This window comes from Lates calcarifer, linkage group LG3 (genome assembly GCF_001640805.2).
Source record: "Lates calcarifer isolate ASB-BC8 linkage group LG3, TLL_Latcal_v3, whole genome shotgun sequence".
Taxonomy (NCBI): domain Eukaryota; kingdom Metazoa; phylum Chordata; class Actinopteri; family Centropomidae; genus Lates; species Lates calcarifer.
The window spans coordinates 12,272,833-12,290,291 of NC_066835.1; the positions used below are offsets into that span (position 1 = coordinate 12,272,833).

The 17,459-nt window shown below is 42.8% G+C and overlaps 1 protein-coding gene across 1 annotated transcript in view; it reads right to left on the reverse strand.

Annotated features, from left to right (window-relative positions):
- The window catches only part of jarid2b (jumonji, AT rich interactive domain 2b), a 105,666-nt gene that overhangs the window by 52,410 nt on the left and 35,797 nt on the right, over positions 1-17,459 (reverse strand). Inside the window, 1 exon segment of the mRNA XM_018697974.2 lies at positions 2,080-2,206. Coding sequence (XP_018553490.1) covers positions 2,080-2,206 — 127 coding nt within the window.

Sequence of the window (17,459 nt, forward strand, 5' to 3'; positions counted from 1 at the left end):
ATTTTCTGCCAATAAGTAATTCAATAACTGGTTAATTATTTACATATGACAGTAATTTCTAAACCGTCATCAATTTAATGATTATGCAAATGCAGTGATCTGACTCTCCAAAATGGCCAAAATGGCTGATAGTTTCACAATAATGCCTGTGTGAGACTAAAAACTGTGGCACATGTCTGGCCCAGACTCTATAACCCACAGTCCTCTAAAACAGCAGGGGCTGCCCATTCAGGATGTAGCACACGCTGAGTGTGATCCTCCAAAATGGCTGACAGTTTCACCACATCATCTATGCGAGACGGGAAACTGTGCTGCTCGTACAGCCTCCAAAGCCTTGCTAACCCACGGTGCTCTAAAACAGCAGGGCCCTTCTATTCAACCCGGCTCCCTTTTGTGTCAGTGCAGGCTGCTGTCGTTACCCCCGGTGCGACGGGCCGCCGACGCTTTCTAATGAGTCATTTTTATTCAGGCGATAAGGTCAGCTACCCGCGGTGGCTTAAAAGGCCCTGAGGAGCTCTGGAGTGGCAGCTACGAGATGCCAGACAGACACGCAGAGCTACACTAGCTACAGGGAGGAGAGGGGGCACTCAGCACAGGCACAGAGAGAAGAAATGAAGGTGTGAAAAATATATAATAAAGAAAAAAATGGGGTAGAGGGAAAAAAAAGAAGAAAGAAATAAGCTACATTTCAAGAGATTTCCCTCCTGTCTGTCTGCCTGTCTCCCCTTCTGCCTAGCTGGATGGCTGGCTGGCTTCCTTGGCTGGGCGTGAACTTTCAGAGGCTCTTTTTAACTCCTGTTTCCTTTCTTTCGGTGTCTGGCTTGTGTTAATGTCAGCTGAGAATAGCTTCTGAGGCACGTGTGAAGTTCAAATCTCCACTGTTGGCTGGCTGAGGGTTTTTTTATGGGTGGGAACACCGGTGTCAAACAAAGACATGGTGACAGCTTGGTTCAAAACAAGCTGTTCATCTCACCCCCTGTGCTCCCACTCTTCTTGTGTTGTTTCAGGTTTACACGGCACAGCCACAAAATCCCTCAACTGTTACTGTAGCCGGCCTCCACCTGGGATTGGATTCCTGTCTAACTAAGCAACTTCAAGTATTAATTTATGTTGGGGTTTCTATTAGTCCTCGTTTTAATGGACCCCACAGTGAGTGGAAATGTCCAAGCTGGAAAAGATTAACAACACTTGTTTTTCTTGCATGTGGCACTGTGGAAGACCTCATCAGAGTCCCTCTCTTTGAAGTGTAAACAACATCCAAAAACAAGTGGGAAATACTTTCAGTTCAAGGGTTCCTTTGAGGATGCGACACTGAACCGAAAAAGCGAAAGACTGCAGCTCGCTTGCCCACTGACCCACAACAAAAGGCAAATGAGAGTCCTTGATCATTTGTTCTCATTGGATTCTCTCCATTTTAAGCGAGATCAGGTTCCGCTGTCAAAGAAAACTTGCTTAGTTTTCACTTGCAAACAGACTCATAAAACTGTCAGTTGCAATTAAAGGAATGAAGCGCTAGACTAAGACACTAACCTCAGCAAAGCCAGGCAACATTGGCAACTCTGACATTTACTCCACAAAATGCTAGTGTGGAAAATTCTTTGCTTCTTTCATTTTGTTTAAAGGAAGTGAGAGTTCAGCGTGTCAAATTATTGCATTTGAAGGTAGCCTTTAATTATTGTTAAGGTTGTTTACAGAACACTGTAAGAGTAATTCATTTTATTCTACCTCTTTGCAAAGTCCTTTATTTCAGCTAAATAAAGGTTTCTAAGAAAGAGATGGGTGAAAAATAGACATTTTATCATACAAAGACTCTAAACTGATCTCCACTTCCTCAACCTTTGGCTTCAGTTTTAACTTGGAGGATAAGGTAGAAATTTTACTGTGTGTCCAGTGAACAAATCTGTTACAAGGATGTTTTATTTCCTGTCACTCACCATGTGCCACTGACTCCACTAAATTACCAAATAACTACACTGTGGTAAAACAGACAGCAACAAAACTACACTGCTGACAAAACTTCTATCCCAGTAAAACAGAAGTGAAGAGATGTCGTCATAGAGGATGTGGATATGAGCTCACCGTTGGAGTTTGTGGTTCCATCTCCATCTGGCTGCCGTTTCTGTGCACTCCTAAACTCCTTTAGGGAGAGGTAAAGCACCTTTCGCATAACCCGCTCCTCCGACCACGGGATCCCATCACTGTCATCCTGTGAAAACAGAGAGAGAATGGATGAGTACAAACTGTTATCACAGACGGAAACAGTGGGCACAATTTCTTTCTCCCATTTTTTAAAAATAACTATTATGCTGTGTTTCTGTGCTCGTGGGAAAGAACATTTCTGATAAACACTTCTGAATTCTCACATTATTCTTTGAAGAAAAAAATAATAATAAAACATAGCAGACAAGACAATGAACAGGCCATTAATACAGACGACAGCTCTGCAAGTTGGATGATTGTTTATGCTGAGCGTTTTTCCTTTGTTTCTGTTGTCAGACAAGAGCACGTTGTGAGAGCAAGTGTGACTTGGGGTCAAGGTCAGGAAGTGCTCACAGGCCACTTTTGTTGAGATGTCCAAGACAAAACAAAACCTTACAAGATAATGTCAGCACAGCCTGTAAATTTTTGTGAAGAAATGAAAATGAACAAATGCCACAGTGTTGCTGTATCATTTTTGAAATATGGAAACTAAAAAAAAATTTTTTTAAAAAGCCTAGAAAATGTTTGTTAACATCAAGGTAGCTCATATTAGTTTGGTCTGAGGAATGGGTGATTTTTGGACATTTGTTTATCAAAATAATAAAATATGGGGAACACAAAACTGTTCAGGTGGAAATGCATCAAAACTTGACAGCTTTAGTAAAGACAAAAGTATAACAGGGAAATCTCCTTCCATATTGTTCTGGATGCATCCCTCCCCTCACCATTTCTGGCCATATCGTGACATTAGCATAACATAGCATTAGGTTGCCGCGAGACACAGGGCAGTGCATTAGCATAACAATGCACGAAGGACGGTACCTCGACACAATGCCATGATAGTAGAGTGTTATGGTGATGAATAGGTAGGAAGCAAATGAAAAAAGCATCATGGGACGGTGAGTTCATGTGTTGCTAATCTCTCCCAGCGAGACTGAGACAGAAGACGTTATTGTCAGAGGAGGTCACCAGAAGTCACACACACACACACACACAGCGCACAACACAGCCACCCCCCACCCCCCGCCCCCCCTGTCAGTTTCAATCTGAGCAGCAAACACATGATGACAGATCAAATCCACAATTTATTCAAAACACTATATTGCTCATATTAGGAGTTTTAAGAGCTTAATAGAAAAATATTCCACAGCGACAAGCATTGTTAAAAGGGTCTTTAGAGAGTGTCCAACAGCAATAACCATACTTCTCCCCCACCCACCCTCACTCCCCTACACTCATTGCTCTGGCAGCTGTGTTTGATGTCGAACAACGCTAATGACTAAAGGAAATGAGATTAGGACACGAGCAACAACAAAGAGGTATTAATAAATAATGGAAACTGGAAATAGCTTTTCTCTAGTCATGCCATGGGGCGAGCTGATTTCAGCTATAAGGTTTGAGAAAGGAAAACACTCTATGTCTTTGTGCAAAAAAAAAAAAAGCTAATGTATGCTAATGATTTGAATTAAAAACACATTTCTGATCCCGTTGACTCATCCCAGTGAGCACAATTTCCTTCTGTGTAAGTCAAATGTAATGTAAGAGGGCCGACGTGGAAAAGCAACCTGTGTGGGAAGCTCGCTCTGATCATCCAGTTGACTCGTTTGAGTTGGCTCGGCTTTAAGTGGCTGGCAGACATTGTAGTGACATCAGCGCTGGCTGGGGGGATATTTAAGAAAATTCTCCACCTCACACAAAAATAATTACACCAAGACGTTTTATCGCTGCTGTAATAACAAGATAAGAGTCACAGCATTCCATTAAGAGCGGACGAGCGAGCTTTCAAAAAGAAAAAAGAAAAACAAACAAGAGGAATTCAGATGATGTCTGTGGTTGGGGTAACACCAGAAACTGAGTCTCTGTGTGTGTCAGCCTGTATTTCTGTCTGAGTGTGTGAAAGAGAGAAAGTTAATCTCATCCTAATATTATGCATCCTCCCACAGCCGGTGAATAAAATGCTACTGAAATGACTGCGGCTCATAAACGTCTTCTCCCTTTCGGTGCTGCCGCCTTGGATGGATTCTCCACTCACACACAATCAAACGCACACTATGGAGATGTTATGATGGATAATATATGCCTACCGATCAGTGCGGACAACCCACTGATGATTGATAGCAGCATCAAAGCAAAGCGTATGCAAATGCGTGAGAGTCAGTTGCATTTTTAGGGTCACTATGTTTGGGGCATAAACACAGATCTGTCCCCTGTAATGACCCCCTCAGAAAGCCGAAACTGGTCTTAGTGGGTCACAGGTGGATCATGAAAGACAAGACACCAACTGCTGAATATGATTTTACTGATATGATTTCTCCATGTCACTAAAAACTTTCTGTAATTAAAAAAAAAAAGAAGCCTGGTATGACCTCATTCACTCACTCGGATTCATTTCACAACTCTTAATATTTTTTGACAATATTGACAAGCCTGAAAAGTTTGCTTGTTTATCAGTCTTTTGTGTCTTGTGTCTTTTGTTCCCCCTCTCTCTCTCTCTCTCTCTCTCTCTCCTCAGCAGATAAAAATAAGCTTTTGCAGAGTATTGTTTTGATTTCCCAGGTCTGCTCAGGGGCCTCGGCAGAGGGGAGGGGAGGGTGGTGTGGGGGGCAAGATTAAAAGCTGGGTGTCTGCACATGATGGAGCTGATGGGTGACAGCCACATCTGCCTGCTCACAGCGCACACCCTGGCACATCATGCACGCACGCATGCACACACACACGCGTGCATAAGCGAGCGGACCGTTCGGTGCACCGATGCTTTGCAGCCTCTGACAGAGGTTGATAGGGTGTGTTTTGTGTGTAGCGTGCAGTCCCTCATTACACTGTCACACATGACCGCGCGTGAATGCGTGCACAAAACACACATGCGCACACACACTAGTAAGACAGGTAGTGCAAGTATTCATTTATGCCATTTTCTCCTGTAGTTAATGTCATCTAATCCATTGTGTGTGTGCATGCATGTGGGCATGTGTGTGCATGTGTGCAAAAGCCTGCCAGGTAAGCACCAATTACCTAGACAGCTCACTGGCACTCTTTCCCCTCGTGGTGTGGCATGAGGCCAAACGTACACTTACACACACACACACACACACACACACACACACACCACACACACAGCACTGACAATATATCCCAGGGTTAAAAACACTCAAACAGCTTCTATGGTATCGATATCTCTCTATCTCACACACACACACACACACAGACAGAACACACAGCTGTACTGAGAAACAAGATAAAATTTTCCTTCCTCCAAAAAAAACTGACCTTAAAGTTCATCTGCATTTCTTTTTCTCTCACTTTCTCTCTGGTTTCCTCACAGTTCTTGGCTGCGTGCCACAGATATTTCCTGCGCTGTGTACACATAGCAACAAGGTCTGGGAAAAAAAAATGGGGGAAAAAAAATGCTGACTGACTTTTCATCAGCTGAGAGAAAAAGAGTGAGTATTAAAGCTCCACTCTATTACAGCTGCTGTGCCTTTAAACCTCTCCAACAGTTCTTCATACTTCAGAGGATCATTTAAATGAGTTTTCACAACCCTTGCTCAACTGCAGGTTAAATATCTGTCTGACCTGAGAGGTAGTTTGCCATCTGTTTTTTTTTTTTTTTTTTTTTTTTTTTTTTGGCCAAGGTGTTTACTTTCCTTTCACTGGATTTTCAAGCACAAAAGCCAGCTCCTGCCTGCCTGTGTGTGTGTGTGTATGTGTGTGTGTGTGTTGGTGGTGGTGAGGGTATCTCTGTGTGTTTTTCCAGGTGTAAAATAGAGAGGTGATGGACAGCAATAGCATGCAAAATCTCTTCGAAGACATTCACACTCCTGCCTGCCAGAGGGTAAGTGTAGCATGACAGAGGAAGGGAAACATCTACTCAAATAAGCAATAAAACCAAATTGTGTTGCGTCTCAGTTTCTCATTCAGACATTGCTGTGTGTGTCTGTGTGTGTGTGTGTGTGTGTGTGTGTGTGTTTGAGATATTGCCAGAGCTCTTTAGAGACAGCTCTCAGACAGAGCAATGCCAGCCGAGCACTACCTGGCAATGACACACACATCTACACCCCGACTAGCTCCCATCAGGCTAGTGGAATCCCACTAATGAGCGCAGGGACCTTTTTCTGTGCACACGAACGTGTGTGTGTGTGTGTGTGTATGTGCGTGTAACCAAGAGATGCATCGGGAACGCTGTGTGCATACTGTCACCTGACAACCCCAACCCCCTGCCAACTCCACTGGAATACACAGGTAATCCAACCTGCAAATGCCACACAAATAAACAGACAGACACCTTTTAGGCATCCATAGGTATACTGTGTATGAAACATATGCCATATAAGATCATTACATCTCTTCCTCTCTCGCTCTTCCTCACTCTGTCACACACTCGCTGAAAATAAATCCGACATGTACAGCGCAACACTTGGAAATATACCCGCATTATATCTTTCCCACTGGGCTTCTTAAAACACTTCACCCAATAAAAGTTCTGCAAAAGAAATACAAATCTAAAGGGAAGGAAATATCACTGCAGTTTCTACTTGTAACATTTAAATTCTTTTCCTGACATTATTCTGGAGCATAACAAGACTTTAACGCTTTGAAATATAATGTCATCTCCAACTACAGTTTCTGTTTATTACTTTCTTAATGAGTCATTTCCTTTGGAAGATTACACTAAGATTATATTGAAAATATGCACAATAGAACGAGAAAAGATCCAGTAAATAAATACCCAAAAAACATCTAATCTCAGTGGATTTTTACCAACAAACAAAACAATCAGAGCCAGCACAAGTGAAAAAGTGAAAACTGCTCTAGGAATTGAGCAAATGTTAAAAAAAAAAAAAAAAAAGATAAGAAGAAGATAAGAAGTCAAGACTCTGAGCAGAATTAAATCTATCACCAATTCTGTATCTATTCATCTGACTGGATGAAAAGTGGGGCTGGTTCCACTTCATAACCCCCGCCTTGTTCAAACATTCCTCTCCGCAAAGCAGGCAAATCCAATAACCCTGATGGTTGATGAAGAAACAAGTGGACCGCATTGGCGGTATGTAACAGGGGATGCTGAAAGAAAGATCCTGAATATAGTATTAGATACAAGGGGGAAGAGGGAAGAGAGACATAGAAGGAAGGAGGATGATATAGAGTACATAAAACTTTGAAACAAACAAAAAAAAAAAATCACATTATCACAGCTAAAATCAGATCTGACCATTCATCTATCTCAGCGGAAATGAATGACGGAAATGCAAGTTTCCTCTGGGACCATGTTGAACTCCCATACTAGAATATCTTGCACAAACAACGGATTCATTTCATACAACGAATACATCTAGAACACCAGTCCTGGCTCTGTTTTATTACTGGAATATAAAAACACCAGTGTACCAGCATTTTTTGACTGCTTTTTACAGTTTTCACTTAAAAAACACACACTGTACCTTTAAAGACATCACAGAGTCTCTGTGTGTTGTGCTCTGTGTGTGTGTGTGTTAAAGTGTGACAGAAAGCCAAGCCACTGCTAACGTCAGTTCTGCAGCTCATGCGTGCCAGCACTTACTGTACCACTGATTAAACAGCAGATAAAACCTGTTTGCTAATTTTTTTGGTGTATTTCAGTTTTTATTCATCAGTTAATTGTCTGATATCAGTTTGGTTTAGATCCCATGCTAACAAAGATGCAATTAGTGAACACGTTGGTATGCCTCCATTGCTACTAAGGTATAAACAAACTGATATGAGCAAATCCTTTGAGCTAATGTAAATATATCTATAGATTCATACACTTCTGCATAGTCGTACATTTCTGTGTGTGTGTCTATGCGAACGTTCACACTAGCTGCTCTAAAAATAGCGCCGTGCTGCTGCCGACTGTGCGGATGTCATGGCAGAGGAATGTGGGCCACGCGCCAGCTGCGATCTGCTCTACAAAACCGGCCCAAAATCTGTTATTCTAACACACATTTTCCCTTAGAGGAGGGATCGCAGAAATGGATGGATGGATGGATAGATGGAGGAGAAATGTTATTATAACAAAGCCTGGGTTATTGTATCCAGTAGTCAGTATCCAGTCTCTACCCCACTACTACCCTCTCTCTTCCTTTCTCCTCCTCCCTCCCTTCCACATCTTGATCCTTCTCACTCTTTCACGAACACATGGGCCCCAGATGACTGCTGGCTGCGAGGATATGAGTGCTCAGGGTTTCCAAGTATTGCTGATGACAGTGATAACAATTATTTAATTGCCAAATACATCAGTGTGCCCTTTCTTAAGGTCATGACCAACCATTTGTGGATTAGAAACATTTAAGACATCTTTATTATTGCCCTGTGGAAACAAAAAAAACAACAACTGTAAAGTATTAAAGAAAGCCTTGACAATGTAGCAAGAGGTCCAAATTATGCCCACCACAATACTGGAGGCACCTTCAAAGCAATCTTGAGTGCTAAAGATGCAAATGCAAACAAGAACATCTAAGTAGCGCATTTGTGGAGAAGTGATTCATTAGGACACAGACAGGAAACTTGGAAACTTTGACAGCTTTTCATCTCTAATTAAAAATAACTATGTATTTTCAAGCCAGCTGCCCACTTTTGGTGTAAATGATGACTGCTGCTCCCCAGAAACAGCCCTGGCACTGAGTAGCAACATGTGACAAATGCTTTTTAGCAGCTCTAACATCAGCGCGATTTGTTTAACACAGAGGTAAAACAAGGCCAACTGCGTCTACTACAAAGCACGTGTCCACTCACAAATCTCACATTCCAATCCTAACTACATCCTGGTCCCCTTGTCCCTTATAGCCTCAAGTAGACCGGATGCTTTACCCAGAGCTCAGTGAACAGGCCAAAAGAAAGGGGCTTGTGAGGTTGCCGCGGACAAGAGGCCCTATATAATCACCTCATTACACCAAAAAGCTCACTGCATTGGAATGTATGTGTGTATGTGCAGCCACAGGGCCTTCCCTTTAAAACCCAGCCATGCTGGGATAGCCCCAGCAGCTCCAGAGCTATTTCCATCTGCAGGAGATGGAAGGAGAGGAATGCCACATGGGCTGCCGCTACCTTCTTGCAATCATGTAAACGGTTAAAGCAAAAAAATTTCCATAGGCAGAAATACTGCTGAACAAAACCTCCTCAAGTAACAACAGTAAAACAGAACTATAAAAACTACAGTGCAGTATCAACTGGAACCAGGCAGACCATTTCCCTCTGTACTTACATATGCAGCAGATAAATGTTTCTCCCTCAGAACAATGCCTTCTGTCTGCAGCCTGGCCATGATGGTCTCTCCTGCTGAGCTCAGTGTCACGGACACACACACACACACACACACACACACACACACACACACACACACACACACACACAAACCTCCCATGTCTCTACTGTCAATCATATCAGCTGTCTGCACGCACGCATGCACGCACGCGCCGTCTGAATCTATCTGAGCGTACATAACTGACAGACTGCCAGCGCCATTCAGCCCTGTCGAGCATAAAACGCTATCAGCTTGGTAAAAGTAGAGCACAGAGGGAGAGAGGGAGAGGGAGAGAGAGAGATGGAGTGAGGGAGAGAGCTTTTAAATACACACTGTGACCAAGTTTATTTTGACTGAAAGAAATAAATGTCACAATGCTTTGAGGATCCTGTGAGCGTATGAGTGTGCATGTGTTTGTGTGAGAAGAACAGGCCCAGCTGGCTGCATAATAAGGGATTTAAATTGACTGGGTTGCCCACCCACACTGGCTACGTGACCAACTGACCCCTATTCTGACCCTACCTCTCTCTCTCTCTCTCTCTCTCTCTCTCACACACACACACACACACACACACACACACACACACACACACACAAAACACCACACAAGCTCACCAACCAACAAGAAGGCTCTTGTTAGAGCCCCAGCCTCCACCAACTTACGCATTCTCCAACTTCCAAAGTTACATCCTGTGTATTTGTTTATCGTTTGTTTTTATGGTTTAATTTTGAATGAATGAATGAAAGCATTGCTGTCACACCAGCTGCCCAATCTTTCCACCAGTACAAACATCCCAGATCAGCACCGTAACCAAAATGTAATCAGTTGTTTACTTGGGCCAACTATTCACTGGATTTAAATCAAGTCTTATTAACTTTGAGAGATGTGTTTAAAAACAAGTGGACAGTATTAATTTGTTGAGTTAAAAACTAGAAAACAAAGTAACAGAAGGGAATGAAACCCAAACTAATTAGAAAAAAAATTGTTAAGCCGTCACTAATCTGTACAGCTGGTTTGTTTATCACATTCCTGGAACACTGACTGCATTAATAGTGGTATTGACAGATTATCTAACAGAAAGTCAAAGGAGTTTCTTAAGGTTGGCCTCTGGCCTCAGCGCACGGCAACATAGCACCAGAGGAGTATTAAAGCAACTGTTACCTGTTCGCTTGGTGCCACAAAGCCGAGGAAGGATGGTGGAATTGTTGTTGGGGGAATTTTAAGTGTCTCTCATAAAGTGAAATGTTAAAGCAGCAGTGTAGCAGTAGCTTTGCAGCGGTGTCTCTGTCAGTTTCACAGCCTTGTTTCCATGGTTTTTAGGGCTCAACTGAGGAACATTCTTTATATTCTGAAGTTGCATTTGGCAGGTTGAGAGCGCCGGGCCAACGTCTGGTCTTACAAAAGACTAAAATACGGACCTCGTGGTAGAATTGCGTGTTTAAGTGAGAGCATAAAGCAACCCTTGTGCGTATGTGTGCGTTGTACACTCTCTCCAATTTGACAGGTTGCATAACAAATGGCTCCCATTCAATAACAACAGCCTCGTTCAACACACTTACCCTTCAACTCTGTCACAGTATCATTTTCCATTTGGATACTTGCCGCTGACCAGAGGTTTGACTCAATTCCCTGTACTGTGAGCTCACACACACACACACACACACACACACACACGTATAACCTCACTGCCCATGGTCACAAGGACCAGTTCTGACCGACGACGCCCCCCCAACATGCTGTCATTCATCACGGCAGCAGCAGCAGTGGCTCCTGCGCCTCCCCACTGTTCCCTCAGGAGGCCTTGGAAGACCTCTGCTGCTGATCCCTCTTAACAGAACTGCATTTCTAACCTCCTTACCTCCACACACCAGCTGCGCCGCTCTACAAAGACAAATATCGAGGTACGACTTCAAACATCAGCAGCAACAGTTTCTTTCTTTAGATTTGCACTGCTTAAGGAAAGTCCTCTTCAATGTCATCTAGGAAATATGACACCAGGCGCTGTGTGTCTCTGGAGATTATAAAAATCCTTCCGCGTAATAAAAGTTCCTGACAGGACATTTATTTACTGAGATTGATGTCAAATTTAAATCCTTCGTGTTCAAATGTATTAAGAGTGTGTCACAGCATATGAGCTGTATAAAAGAACACAATATGGGAGAAATATCTGTGTTGCTAAGCAGGTTTTCTGTTACACTTCTATGCACATGATGACAGGCAAGGTCATGATTTTTGTGTCGTTAGAGCTCTTATAAGGCCAGTTAACGAAAACTAATCTCATTTCACAAACTGGAAATACAATGTAATTGCTTTTGTGTTGTCTAGGTCATAAACAACTATGGCTTTTCTGGCTGGCAGCTTTTACCTTTACGTATGGAGGAGTGCTGGCACCAACATACATCCATGTACACAATATGTTCAAAGCGTATGCAAGTCATGTTACAGTGTGTAGACATGTTATGCTACAGAACTAAAGCCCTCCTCCTCCCACAAACAAAAGGAGGGGACAGGAAAGCAGAAACAGGAAACAGAGTAACCTCATTAGCCTCATGCCTCGTCTGACAGGAACAGCCTGCAGGCTAACAGGCTTTGTACGAATATACAGAGAACCACCGGCCTCTGGTCAGTTTATGCAGCGTACGCCTGCTACTGGCAGGGAATTTGGCATTTGCATGGAAGGGAGCCTGTAAGAGGGCAACGCCTGAGGGGCAACTTCTAGAAAGTCTCCCTGTTAGCCTTGGATAGTCGGACTCATCAGACCGACTGTAGGATTACATCTGGAATCCAGTTAGGTAAGGCTGTAAACAATCAGACAGGAAGGAGCGCACAAGCACACATGCACACATGCGCACTTGCACAACAATAACAACAACACATAGCCCAAGGCTTTAAACTCATTTACCCTCGCAGAAATTTTGCACAAGCGCAGACAAGCTGCTTTACTAGAAAGACTCATTAATTCCCCTTTCCAAAACCAGGACATAAAAAGATATTGAGCGTGTGAAAAAGGCCGTGGCTTGCCCACACAAGTGAAGAGCTAAATAACTGTGCATTGTGAGACACAAGTTAGATCAACCCAAATGAGTTTATTTGTGGGGCGGGGGGGGGAAAGCCACTTCAGAAGCATCTTTCTAAAATGTTGTCACCGAATGTCTGAATCCTGCTCGCATCTCTGTTTAGATTTAACGAACGCAGAGGAAAAGAAAAACAGATGGCCTCTACGCCTCCCTGTCTCTCATCTCCTGTGCCCTCTTCACATTGCTTCCAACCAAAACAAGTTCAATCTCAGTGCAATCATTTTTAGATACAGTGGTGAACGGTGGTGTCTCTTGATGCGAGGGCGATTAAGTCTTTTAAAAGATCAATAAGCACCCGTGTGTGCGAGTGTGTTGGTGTGTTGATGTGTGCTGCTGCAGCACTCTAGCAGTAGTCTTGGCCAGGCCTGTGAATTAAGTTACTTACTGCTTTTGTAGCTGCAAAATAACCACTTTCTTCATACCTCCAGCTCCCTATCATATACACACCCACACACCTTCCTACACACACACACACACACACACCACATACACCACATTTTCCTTAATCTGATCTACCAGTGTGCAATGTGCCTGCAATGTAACAATTTACAAAAGCAAGCAACGTTCATTTCAAGTGTTCAAGTTCCGTTTAGGGACTGTTGGTGGAAATGCAATGCAGTAATCCTAAAAAGAAACCACAGGTGACAGCCAACTTACAACTGCTTTTGTTATTTTTGTCAACTTTGTTTTCTGCAATTCATTACTGGTGCCAGCATTTTAATGGTTTTGACATCAGTTTCAAGGGGCCTTATGCTCATCAGACAAATGTCACTTCGTGTGTTTTAAGTTTTTGGATTATAATAAGAAAAGTAATAAAACTAAACTTTTTATTGCAACCGCAATATTGGCAATCTGCATGTCCACTGTGATCAAGCGTGACATTTTATCCAATGATGGTTTTATCCAATAATGATGTAACACCCACCAAGCCCAGAAAATATGTCTAATAAAATTAAGTGAAAATCTGTGTGCTTTTGCTTTTCACTTCTTAGGGTTGGGCATTGGCCTAACCTCAGTGCTATATCCTTATCCGCTCAGTCTGAGAGCAATGGCCACAGACATCATGCAATGAAATGTTGGGTGTGTTTACATTAGTTCCTCTGAGTGACATTTACTTTGGAACCCCCTGTCGGCATCATTACACAGAAGGCATTAACCTGTATCTTCACAGAGGCATGTATCAGCCTTTGCAACAGAAAAGTAAAAGTAAAAGTAGTAACAGAGTGGCACTACAATTCAATCTCATAACACACCACGTGACTGTGGTTTTTACACCAATACATGTGAGAATGGTGACAGGGCAGAAAAACAGAGACAGAGAGACAAAGGTGTGAGAGAAAACTGACCAAGCACAGGACCAGGAGCACCTCATTCACATGCCTGATGAGAAAGAAATGGAAGGCCAGCCTTTCTCTTAGACCATAATGCCCCACTCCATTTCTGCATCCTACACTGCCTCTTTCTCTCAGCCATGCATGCAGCCAATATACTGTCCAGCGTTGTTCACTGAGATGGATGACTGCCCCCAAATGGCTTGGATCCATGCATTCACACTGCTCCATATATGGAAGCACACAAACACACCATGACATTTTATATTTAAATTTCACTTTAAATGGCAGCAGAATAGAGAAAAAGGCGATGTAAAAAGTAGTGTTGAGAAAGAGAAGAGAGGAGAAGAGAAGAGAAGCACAGCACAGCACACAGTGGCTCCTGTGTGGCCACTCTGGGCCTGGTGCCGGTTGGCATTGGTTGGCATCACCCCCTCTGCAGCTGGTGGCAATATTAACCCGCCTGTTGGCAGACGGCTGGTGGGGGCACGCGGGCGACAACTAGCCAGGCTGGAGGTGGGGCAGTGCTCTATGTGTGTGTGTGTGTGTGTGTGTGTGTGTGTGTGTGTGTGTCCTGAGATGCCCTTTGTTGGCCCTGATGCGTGTGCACACTTGTGGGTAAGTCACTTGAGGGTTAGTCTGACTTTGTGTTTGCAACTGTGCGCACATGCCCTTGATGTGTGTGTGTGTGTATAAATACAAGTCTACATGCAGCTTATTACAGTAGATGGTGTGAGGATCCAGACCATAAACAAACCAAATTGATCCGAGATTTAAAACATGACAAAATATTGGCTGGCGCGCTGAAAATCCCATTTGAAAACACCCTGCAAAACCTGTGCCTGTGGATAACCTTGGAATGGAAGATATCAAGTCCCAAAAGGTCAGACTCTCAGGCTCTACCTCCACTCGAGAATAATACAGCTTTTTCACAACTGTATAGACAGCGCTGTTTGACTGAAGGTAGTTTCTGGGTTAGTATCAGACTGAGTTCACAGAAATCATTAAACTTATCAGGGGATCAGCATTAACATAATTCCCTCTTGGTTGGTTAACAAGAGTTAGTTTGTCTATTTGATAGCTAATGACATTTGTATTAAAACAAAGTTAGCCAGCTAAATTAAATTTGATATGTTAACTTGACTCTTTCTGGGTACTGATACTGATAACGTCTTTTAGCCTGACATCCCACACCAGCGATACAATCATGTAATAGTACCAAAAAAAAAAAAAGAAGCTATGCTACAACTTCCTATCAAAGCAAAGAGGCCCATTTTCCACTAGTGTGACTGGGGCTGATGACAGCAACAACAGAGTAGCTTGTACAGCCCATGTAAGGTCAAGTCTCTCTCTGGCTGACAATCTCACTAACAAGCACGTCAAAACACAGCGCTCCTTCTACACTGTACACACATATATACGCAAGACTGTCGCTAAAGGACTTAAAAGCTCAAACTACACAAGTGCTTGTCTGGATCATTACAGGCAGACTGTGTAGTGTTATGTACACATTCACACAGAATCAGGGCCAAGCGGTGCATATCCATCCCTTCTCTCCTAGGAGCTTCTTCTGACATCTGTGCACGTATGTGCATGTCTGAATGTGTGTGCACATGTACAGCTGTGGGTTGCTAATTATATGCCTTCTGATGTAGCTTACATGTGAATGAAAATCAGAGTCAAAAGGCATAAGCCAGGAAACTGTGCCTCCTACATGTCATCCTTTTCAACTGAAACAAACAGGAATATATCTAAAGCCCACCTTCTAAATTCACCTCATCCACAGAGGAAGCTGAACGTCTGCAACCGCAGATACGCTACAAACTCAGCTAATTCAGAATATGTGTTAAGTGTTTTCTAAAAACAACAGTTGAAGTATTTTTTGACGACATACTATTAACAATACTCTCTGTGCAATTTTTCATGTAACTTGCAAGACAAATGAGACCATTCCAACAAAGCAATAATTAGGCAACATAACTATTATTTCATAGACAACACAATTATTTCGCAGTCTCCCATTGCTAAACCGCGGGGAAAAAAATGAATCAAACTGTTGCGAACAAGCCACAAATATCGCTTGGGTGACAAGTTAATTATCCAAATTTAACAAAGCAAATAATTATCCCCTGGCTCCGAGTCGACTGAACTATTTTCCTTATGGAAATGAGACTCCGTGTGCACACAGACGTTCGAGTCGCATTGGTGGGGAGCTGACGTCAGCAGAGTTATTCAGAAAAGAACTATGGGGACACTCTGGGGTGGGTCAATAGTAAAGGCCCTGTTATTACTTTGTTGCCTCTCCTGGTCAATGAGGTAATTCAATATCAAAGGGAAGAGAGGAAATGGAGAGAGGGAGGGAGGGAGTGTCGTAATACTCTTTTGTTTTATGTGGCTCATTCTGGGAGGACTCTTACAGTGTTTCTCGTCCTGTCTTTAACTTCCCAGCATGGACATGACATTTATCTTGAATGGGCACATACATTCAAGTACATGAGTTACACACACACACACACACACACACACACACACACACACACACACACACACTGCAGTGTCCAAGGTTATAATTCCAAACTCACATGTTCTGCCTTTACTTGAGAACATCACAAGTCATAGTAAACATCTGTCACACATGACAAACTGATGGAGAGATAAAGAGGTTTATTTCATCTTCATGGACAAACACGTGACCGAGTGTTTTGTTCAACAAAATGGCTGCTTTGTGGCTTCAGCAATCCCTGTTACATACCAATGAGTTTTTCTTAGAAACTGATGAGTTTTTCTTAGAAACTGGCAACAAAGAACATCTCATGTCCTCTCAGTTATAAGTCTTATGAAAAAGACAGCTGTGACTACTGTGCAATATCTGAGTGGCAATATTAAGCGAGTGGGCTCAAGTGGACCGGCGCCAAAATAATCTCATATGCTTCAATCTTGCCAAAATTACCAATCACAGTCAATGAAGTTAGATGAAACTGCAAACTACAATGAATTTGTAACATGAGCAATGAGTGGTGGCGATGCATAAGCACGCTCACAAGCAAACCCACACACACACATACACAAACCTAAAATCTTTTTATTTGCTGCACCATTCAAAAGGCTAAGCTAGTCCACAAGCAAAGTGCTAGACAAGCACTCTGTAATAAATCTATAACCATTCACAGGGGGAATGGAAAAAGCAACCTTTACGACGCAACCTCTTACTCACACACCCTCTCACCGTTTGACTCCCTTTATTGCAGTCCAGATGCATTTTGTTTATTTACCCCGACACCATGGCCCAATTTAGCCCTGAATGAGGGAAATTAAATCAGGCCTTGTGAAATCACTACACTTCCTCAGTCCTCATTTCAGCCATTAAATTGTCATTGCTGGCCGCCCACTTATGAGACACGAGCAAAACAAATGTAACGCTATAAGGAGCACAGCAGAAAGCCAGAGGAACATGTTGGAAATTGCAGCAACACTAGATGGGTGTTTTATTTTTTACCTGGGCCAAATGAGAAATCATTAGCTCAAACATTCAATGAAATGGATCAGAGGCTGAAAAAGTGCTATAACTTTGAAGTGGACTGAAATGAGAGGGG